This window comes from Cyprinodon tularosa, unplaced genomic scaffold, assembly GCF_016077235.1.
Source record: "Cyprinodon tularosa strain WSP-4 unplaced genomic scaffold, ASM1607723v1 ctg738, whole genome shotgun sequence".
Classification (NCBI taxonomy): domain Eukaryota; kingdom Metazoa; phylum Chordata; class Actinopteri; order Cyprinodontiformes; family Cyprinodontidae; genus Cyprinodon; species Cyprinodon tularosa.
The window spans coordinates 323,856-334,329 of record NW_024039494.1 but is presented as its reverse complement, the minus strand read 5'-3'; the positions used below and the strand labels follow the sequence as shown (position 1 = coordinate 334,329).

Genomic DNA, 10,474 nt, shown 5'->3' with positions numbered 1-10,474 from the left:
TCGGGGGCGGTCCCCGAAGGCCAGCTGATTACATCATAGCGCAGCGCCAAGGTTCGATTCCAAGGCTCCTCGCTATGCGGCTGACAAATACGCCCTTTTTTAACGATTTTAAGGACAGGTGTGCTGTATCCTCCGTAGCCTTGGATATCCCATGATTCATTGCGAGTCCAAGCAAGCCGGCTGCTTGGACTCGCCGGTCCAACCTTCTCTGAAAGCCAGAGAAGGTTGGACCCGTTTGAATCCACAGCCAAATTCTTCCTGCTTCCTTTTTTTCACGGACCTGGAAGGATCCCGTCCAGGTAGAACGGGTCCTTTGAGGACGCAGATTCTGGAACGTAACACAGCCATTATGGATGGGTTAGAACAGATCAATCTGAGCTTTAATGCAGATTTCAGTCCAGTTGCTACCTTTAAGAAATGAAAAAAAAAAATTCTGATGAAATAATCTGAAGAGCAAAGCCAAGATTCTTTAGATGCTGCTAATTGAATTAGACCCAATGTCTGTTAATCAAAGTTTAAAAGGCAAAGAGAAAAAAATCTCCAACATGTCATTAACAAAGTCTCTCCTCTTATTGGAATGTCTGATAAAAGCCGACATTAGACACTGATGTAAACAGGAGAAACACTAATGCTGATAAGAAATGCAGCCGCTGCCTGTTTAATGTTTAACCGCCCAGCCCTCCTTTCAGGGAGGGGGGACGGGTGTGCGGTAAATGTTGGCTCACAGCTAGCTGAAATCAAGCAGACTGTGGAGGCAGATTTAAGAGGACTGGATCCACTAATTCGTCAAGAAAGAGACGGAGGAAGCCGACAGCGGGCTGCGGGAAGGAACTAGTTCAGAAGACAGCAGCGGATATTCAATATCTAAACTTAGCCTGGTTTTTGTATGTGTGCTTCCAGACAAACTCTTTGCTCAGTCGAATGTTCTTACAGAGAAACACAGCGTGGTTTTGAGCTGCTTGGTCTTTGCTCCAATCAGAGGGACTGTGCCCTGCAGAGCTGATAAGCTAATCAATACTGGAAAAATCTCAGCTCACTGCTCTGCTATCATGACTGAGGGAAACTCTACAGATGGGAAAATAGACTGGAGGAAACTGGAGCCCAGGTACTCCGTCAAGATTTTCATGACCATCCTGTACAGCCTCATGCTGGTCACAGGGATTGTGGGTAATTCCGTAACCATCAGAGTGAGCCAGGTGCTAAAGCGGAACGGCTACCTGCTGAAGAATGTCACAGACCACATGGTTAGCCTGGCTAGCTCTGACCTGCTGGTGCTGCTCATCGGTATGCCTGTGGAGCTCTACAGCGCCATCTGGCACCCCTTTGGATCAGCCTCAGGAAATGTGTCCTGTAAGATCTACAACTTCCTGTTTGAAGCTTGCAGCTACGCCACCATCCTCAATGTGGCCACGCTCAGCTTTGAACGCTATGTTGCTATCTGCCACCCTTTTCGCTACAAAGCTCTGGGAGGAAAACGGACGTCTGCTCTGATCACCTTTGCTTGGGTGCTATCCATGCTTATTGCCTTGCCATTGCTGATCGCCACAGGAACCCAGGGACACATACCGATCCGAGACAACATGCCCGTCCAGAATCTGAGTTTCTGCACCAATCTGAGGGAGCACTGGGTGATGTTCAGAGCCAGCATCTTTGGGGCTTTCGTTCTCTACATGATCGTGCTGATCTCTGTTGCCTTTATGTGCCGGGCGATGATCTCAGTACTGAAGAAGCCTTTGAGATCCATGGAGAAGAGCATCAGTGGCATTCAAAAGCCCGCCAAGCATGAGAGCGAAGCGGTAAAGGCGGCGCGGAAGCAAACCATAATTTTTCTAGGTAAGCTTTTCATTTCAGATGCAGATCATCATCGATGTCAGTTCAAAACGTTATCTTCCTCTACAAAACACTTCTTGGCCCCATGAACTCCAAATCTGACTTATGTTAAAGTAACCAGCATGACACCAGTGGAAACACTGGGTCTCTCCTCCATAATGACCATTAGTCCTCCAGACAGTGACTGGTGACCATCCATCTGTCCATTGCAGCAGTTATTGTGGTTGTATCGTCTCATTGTAGAGTCTGGTTGCAGCAGGAATGAATGACCTGCAGTAGCGCTCCTTTTTCCAAACAGGCTGTAAAAGTCTCTGACTAAAGGAGCTGCTCAGCTCCTCTCCAGTCTGCTGCAGAGGGTGGAAGGTGGCGTCCATGATGGATGGAAGCTTGGACAGCTCCCTCCTCTCAGCCACTGAGTCCAGAGTGCAGCCTGGGACAGAAACGTCCAGTTTGTTCAGTCTGTTTCTGTCCTGATCTGCGCTGCCAGGGGACCAGCAGACGACAGCGTAGAGGAGGGCTGATGCCACCACAGAGTCAGAGAAGGTTTGAAGCAGGGACCTGATCACTGCAAAGGACCTCATTCTCCTCAGGAGGGGAAGGGAGGCGGCTCTGACTCTTCTTCTACAGGGCGTCGCTGTTATGAGTCCAGTTTATTATTGAGGTGAACACTCAGGGATTTGAAACTCTCCACAGTTTCTATGTCGTGCCTCTGGATGGGGGAGGGAGGTGGGGGTCTTCTCCTGAAGTCCATCACCATCTCCTTGGTCTTAATGGTGATCAGACACAGGTGGTTCTTCTCACACCGGTCCACAAAGTTCATGTTGACCTCCAGCTCCTTCCCCTCAGAATCACAGCCTACAACTGCCGAGTCACAGGAGAACTTCTGGAGATGGCAGCTGAACGTGTGGGAGGTGAAGTCTGAGGTGTAAAGGGTGAAGAGGAAGAGAGATAGAACAGGGCCCTGGGGGGCCCTGGTTCTGCAAACCTGTGACTGACAGCCATGCAGCCGCACCTACTGAGGGCGGTCGGTGAGGTAGTTGATGGTCCAGGCAGCCAGATGTCTGTCCACTCCAGCGTCCTCCATCTTCCTCCTCAGCAGCTCTGATGGAAAAGTCAAAGATCATGAGTCACTTCTCTGCCGGGGGTTTCCAGGTGGGTGAGCGCCCGCTGCAGCAGGTAGACGATGGCATCCTCCACTCTGATGTCAGCTCACCACGGTGTGCAGGTGGGCTGGGATGAGGCGCTCCATGGTCTTCATCAGCTGGGAGGTCAGGGTGACTGGTCTAAAGTTGGCCCCACAGAGCTCAAACGGATGAAAACGGATGAAAACCTGTTTTCTAGAGATCCCTCCACACATCTCTGACGTTCTGTGCGCGTTGTTCCTCCATCTTCCTCTCATAGTCCTTCTTTGCTGCCTTTGGAGCTCTCACTGGGTTAGATGCTGCAGATGAGCTGAAAAAAACAGAAAATAAAGCAGAAAAGGAGCTAAATCGTTGTCATTTGATTCCAGATAAATAAATCCCTTTTATTTCCCTGAACACATAACAGCGCCGCTGCTAATGATTGGTATCAACATAAAAAAATGAAACAGAGTTTATAGTAAAACATACAGAATGCAACATTTGAATAATCACACAGCAGGATTAGAAATGCAGGAAATATCTGTAGGATGCTTGAAAAGCAGATGTTTTCAGCCTGGGTAAATGTGACAGATGTGCAGGTGACAGAAGTGCAGGTGACAGATGTGCAGGTGACAGGTTTGAAGGTGACAGATGTGCAGGTGACAGAGTTGCAGGTGACAGATGTGAAGGTGACAGATGTGCAGGTGACAGAGTTGAAGGTTACAGATGTGCAGGTGACAGATGTGAAGGTGACAGATGTGAAGGTGACAGATGTGCAGGTGACAGAGTTGAAGGTTACAGATGTGCAGGTGACAGAGTTGAAGGTTACAGATGTGCAGGTGACAGATGTGAAGGTGACAGATGTGAAGGTTACAGATGTGCAGGTGACAGAGTTGAAGGTGACAGATGTGCAGGTGACAGAGTTGAAGGTGACAGATGTGCAGGTGACAGATGTGAAGGTGTCCTGGACATTTCCTGTATTCTGTGATTTTCTCATTTTCATTTCTAAAACTTCAAGCTCTGTAAAAACTGTGTTGAGCATCAAGTTGACCTCTGTGGATCCAACAGGGGAGCAGCTAACATCCATCTCATGATGGTGTCATGGTTTATACTGGAGCACTAGCTTGGCAGCAGGAAGTAGGCAGACTTGAGATGAGGAGTTTCATGAAAAAAGGGGAAGTGTGGAAGCCAACTAACATAAAGAGAAGAAACAAGAGGAAACTAGCAGAGAGGAAGGATGAGTGGGACGCCTGGCAGGATGTGACCACCAGAATCAATATCAGCAATGGGGGAAGCAGAGAGGGTGAACAGCAAACAGAGCAGAGTAAACACCAACCTAAAGTTAAAAACAGGAAGTGGACAAACCTGGAGTTAAACGAGAATAAAACAGGAAATAAGTTCTGAGACTGGAAACCAGAATCAAAGTGGTCTATGAGACGCTCAGAATAGAGAAGGTAGCAAAGAACGAAGCATTATGAAGTGAAAACACGTCACAGACCTCCTCCACCAGCAGACCTGAGGCAGACCTGCAGAAAAGCATGTGGTTGAAGGTTCAAATCTGAGATTGACACCTGACAAAAAATATAGCAACAGACGATTCAATTCAGTTTATCTCTACGGCTCCAATTCACAGCATCTCAGGTCACTTTATAGAGATAATTCAACCAGGTCATCCAGTCAGATTGATTCAAAGTTTTCTATCTAAGGAAAACCAGCTGATTGCATCGACTCATTGACTCTTCAGCAATCCCTCACACTAAGCATGCTTGTAGCGACAGTGGAGAGGAAAAACTCCCTTTGAACAGGAAGAAACCTCCAGCAGAACCAGGCTCAGTGTGAGCGGCCATCTGCTGAGGCCCACTGGGGTTCAAGGAGACAGAAGCAGACATAGAAAAAGAAGCATAGATACTAAAGGCAACTGTCAACCAGCTCCACAGGCGGCCTCGTCCAGGAAACACACAGCCAGGCAGACGAGCTCCGAGCCAGCTCCCATGTCAGAGGATGAAGAGAGCACATCCAGTTAGTCACAGTCAGAGAAACAGGACTACACTGGAAAACAGGCCAAGCTCCAACATCTAGAAACAAAGGCATATAAACAGTGAATCAAAATAACTGGTTCAGCAAAGATCTGGTGCCAAAATAACAACAGTTTAACCCTAAACTAGCGGTGGAATCAAGAAACCAGGAACTAGCAGCAAGACCAGTTCAGCTCTGGAACCAGTGGTGCCAGTTTACTGAAATATATACAGGAAGTAATTTTCTGTCCCCATAGTGACAATTAATTTACTTAGATATTAGAGGAAGGTTTCAGCAGACAGAGGAAACCTGGAGTGAAAGTTTAATAAAACTTTTAGAGGTTCTGATCCAATCCTCCGTGAAGAACCATAAACCTGGAAAAGCTCTCATCCCAGCTGCAGCATCAGAAACAGAGCCAGCAGATCCGTTACGGTTCTATTCATTCTAAATCTGCATCCATTAAACTTTTTGTTGGAGGCCGACTGCATTGTTTTCAGCTCTGCTTTACCCTCCAGCTGATGCAGGGTTATCAGCAGCTGTGAGGACCGCTGAGCCGCAGGGTCTCTCATCTAAACGCTTTGCTCACTGGTCTTTAGGGACGCCGTTCACAGCAACGCCTCGCCTCCTCACTCTAATAACAAACACTAGAATATTGATGCATGTATTAATATTGATGAAGACGGATATTCACTCTTTCTTATTGCAGGAATAAAACTCCTAGACTTCTCAATGTCTAAACATTTATTAGATAAAAATTCAAAAGTAGTGTGACTAAAATGACAGGACAGCCCTTCAATGATCAACAGCCAATCACAAACAGCTTCAGTATAATCTAAGCTGAACAATATTACTTCTCATGGTACCGTCTGTCAGATTCCAGAACCTTCATAATGGGATCTCTAATATAAACTGTTACTGATTATTAATCTGAATTAAACCGCTAAGAAAAAACAAAAGCAGAGAAGATCCACATGACGCCGCCCAGACGTCGCCTCCAGGACAAACCCTGAATCGATCAGACATTCAGATCGTGTTGGTTTGGAGATGAACCAAAGTTTCAACAGTAATTTAATAACAGCTTGAAAATTTTCATAAAATCTAAATCAAGGTGAAAAGAACATGAACCGTTGAGAAATAGGCAGAGCAAGAGGAGAGAACAATGATAAACAGTAAATGTAAATTAATGGAGCTAAAATAAACTTTTTTTCTCATAGTAGCTTCATCTGGTCTGTTCCTGTTTGGCTGTGACTCCATCCTGGAGAGAAATATCAGCTGTGCTGCTGCCATCAACACCTTTGTTTCTAGATGTTGGAGCTTGGCCTGTTTTCCAGTGTAGTCCTGTTTCTCTGACTGTGACTAACTGGATGTACTCTCTTCATCCTCTGACACAGGAAGATTGTCAGAGGAAGCATGTGAATGGAGGACAGGGCGATCTGGACAAAGGAGCTGAAAGCAGAGACATGGGACCATAATGGCGATCAGAATCAAGGAAAGCCTGTTTATACCAACTATCTGAACCATATTCTACATTTGTTTGTTTTTTTTCTTTTCCCAGGTCTCATCGTTGGATCCTTGATGCTCTGCTGGCTTCCCAACCAGATCCGTCGTCTCATGATGGCCGCTATTCCAAAGTCTGACTGGACTCTTTCCTTCTTCTCGAGCTACGTCACCCTCCACCTGGTGGCCGACACCTTCTTCTACCTGAGCTCAGTCCTCAACCCCTTCCTGTACAACCTGTCCTCCAGACAGTTCAGGGAGGTGTTTCTCCAGGTGCTTCAGTGCCGCCTCACCATCGAACACGTCAACAGGCGCAACGTGGCGCCGTCCCAGGCCTCCTCCTCTCGCTCCCTGGGACCACTGCTGATGAAATCGCTGCGTCTCACCAGAGCTAGCAGAACGACCGTCCAGCAGAAACCTCCACCCACCTTCACAACGTTCCAGGCTGAGTCTGGGGAAGCGTCGGGTCATCTGATGACTGTGACTCTGACTGAGGAGCCAGGTGTGAGAGCTGACTCACCATCAGAGACAGAAATTTAAGGTGTTGTGTGAAAGAGCTGAACCTGCTTCATCCCTGGTCTCCATCGGTCCGTTTGGTCTGAAGACTCTAGAGCTGAAAATCAGGGTAAACTGCTAGCGTAACGGTGACAGGGTGACTTGATGTGTTTAAAATGTTTCAGTAAAAACTAACCTCTAAAAGCTGTGTGAAAATTAAAGTGTGACTTTTTCTGCACCAAGAACAGATCAAGCAGAGAATTTAAAAGTGGCCACTTAGTCTGAGTCTGTAAAGATGCAACTAAACACCTCTGGAAGGGGGTTAGATGGTCCAGAAGACGGGGGGTTAGAGGTCCAGAAGACGGGGGGTTAGATGGTCCAGAAGACGGGGGGTTAGATGGTCCAGAAGACTTGAATCCAATGGTCTAGTCAAAGTCCAGAACTCATCTAAAATGCGAAAGAGAACTTCTTCATTCTGATGCTGAAACTGGTAAAGACCATCAGACCCATGAATGGAGGCGGTTCTGAAGGAGGTTCGACAGGTTCCTGAGTCAGAAGGTGTACTTAGTTCTTCACAGAAAGTTGGTTGTTTTCTCTTTTTATTAAATATTGAAAAAGTGGAATCTCAGGTGTTTTTTTTCCTCGAACCAAGAAAAAGCAGATGATTTGAATCATTTTCTAAAACCTTGAAAACCTCTGAAATTATATATTTTAATTTTGTTCCATGAATGGATGGATGGATGGATGGATGGATTGATGGATGGATGATGGATGGATGGATGGATGGATGGATGGATGGATGATGGATGGATGGATGGATGGATGGATGGATGGATGGATGGATGATGGATGGATGGATGATGGATGGATGGATGGATGGATGATGATGATGGATGGATGGATGGATGGATGGATGATGGATGGATGATGGATGGATGGATGATGGATGGATGGATGGATGATGGATGGATGATGGATGGATGGATGGATGATGATGGATGGATGATGGATGGATGATGGATGGATGGATGGATGATGATGGATGGATGATGGATGACTGGATGGATGGATGGATGATGGATGGATGGATGGATGGATGGATGGATGGATGGATGATGGATGATGGATGGATGATGGATTGATGGATGGATGATGGATGGATGGATGGATGGATGATGGATGGATGGATGATGGATGGATGGATGGATGGATGATGGATGGATGATGGATGGATGATGGAGGATGGATGATGGATGGATGATTGATGGAGGATGGATGATGGATGGATGGATGGATGATGGATGACGATGGATGGATGATGGATGACTGATGGATGGATGGATGATGGATGGATGATGGAGGATGGATGGATGGATGGATGATGGATGGATGGATGATGGATGGATGATGGATGATGGATGGATGGATGATGGATGGATGATGGATGGATGATGGATGGATGGATGGATGGATGGATGGATGGATGGATGGATGATGGATGGATGGATGATGGATGGATGATGGATGGATGATGGATGGATGATGGATGATGGATGGATGATGGATGGATGGATGGATGGATGGATGATGGATGATGGATGGATGGATGGATGGATGATGGATGGATGATGGATGGATGGATGGATGGATGATGGATGGATGATGGATGGATGATGGATGGATGGATGGATGGATGATGGATGGATGATGGATGGATGGATGGATGGATGGATGATGGATGGATGATGGATGGATGGATGGATGATGGATGGATGATGGATGGATGATGGATGGATGGATGGATGGATGGATGGATGATGGATGGATGGATGGATGGATGATGGATGGATGGATGGATGGATGGATGGATGATGGATGGATGGATGGATGGATGGATGATGGATGGATGGATGGATGGATGGATGGATGATGGATGGATGGATGATGGATGGATGGATGATGGATGGATGATGGATGATGGATGATGGATGGATGATGGATGGATGGATGATGGATGGATGGATGGATGATGGATGGATGGATGGATGGATGGATGGATGATGGATGGATGGATGGATGATGGATGGATGATGGATGATGGATGGATGATGGATGGATGGATGATGGATGGATGGATGATGGATGGATGATGGATGGATGGATGATGATGGATGGATGATGGATGGATGGATGATGGATGGATGGATGGATGATGGATGATGGATGATGGATGATGGATGGATGGATGATGGATGGATGGATGATGGATGGATGGATGATGGATGATGGATGGATGGATGGATGGATGGATGATGGATGGATGGATGATGGATGGATGGATGGATGGATGGATGGATGATGGATGATGGATGGATGATGGATGATGATGGATGATGATGGATGATGGATGATGGATGGATGGATGATGGATGGATGGATGATGGATGATGGATGGATGATGGATGGATGATGGATGGATGGATGGATGGATGGATGATGGATGGATGATGGATGATGGATGGATGGATGATGGATGGATGGATGATGGATGGATGGATGATGGATGGATGGATGGATGGATGGATGATGGATGATGATGGATGATGGATGGATGGATGATGGATGGATGGATGGATGGATGATGGATGGATGGATGATGGATGGATGGATGGATGGATGATGGATGGATGGATGATGGATGGATGGATGATGGATGGATGGATGATGGATGGATGGATGGATGGATGGATGATGGATGGATGGATGGATGGATGATGGATGGATGGATGATGGATGATGGATGGATGGATGGATGATGGATGGATGGATGATGGATGGATGGATGATGGATGGATGGATGATGGATGGATGGATGATGGATGATGATGGATGGATGATGGATGATGGATGGATGATGGATGATGGATGGATGGATGATGGATGGATGGATGGATGATGGATGGATGGATGGATGATGGATGGATGATGGATGATGGATGGATGGATGATGGATGGATGGATGGATGGATGGATGGATGGATGGATGGATGGATGGATGATGATGGATGATGATGGATGATGGATGGATGATGGATGGATGGATGGATGGATGATGGATGGATGGATGATGGATGATGGATGGATGGATGGATGGATGGATGATGGATGGATGATGGATGGATGGATGGATGATGGATGATGATGGATGGATGGATGATGGATGGATGATGGATGGATGGATGGATGATGGATGGATGGATGGATGGATGATGGATGGATGGATGATGGATGGATGATGGATGGATGATGGATGGATGATGGATGGATGGATGATGGATGGATGATGGATGATGGATGGATGATGGATGATGATGGATGGATGGATGATGGATGGATGGATGGATGATGGATGGATGATGGATGGATGGATGGATCATGGATGGATGATGGATGGATGGATGGATGATGGATGGATGGATGGATGATGGATGGATGATGGATGGATGGATGATGGA

At 46.6% G+C, this 10,474-nt stretch overlaps 1 protein-coding gene across 1 annotated transcript; it reads left to right on the top strand.

The window, feature by feature from the left end:
- The first annotated feature begins 818 nt into the window (after positions 1 to 818).
- Positions 819 to 7,175, top strand: gpr39 (G protein-coupled receptor 39). Its single transcript, XM_038269725.1, has 2 exons — positions 819 to 1,833; positions 6,523 to 7,175. The coding sequence occupies exons 1-2, from the start codon at positions 1,050 to 1,052 to the stop codon at positions 7,002 to 7,004; spliced, it is 1,266 nt and encodes a 421-aa protein (XP_038125653.1). The 5' UTR covers positions 819 to 1,049; the 3' UTR covers positions 7,005 to 7,175.
- The last annotated feature ends 3,299 nt before the right edge of the window (positions 7,176 to 10,474 follow it).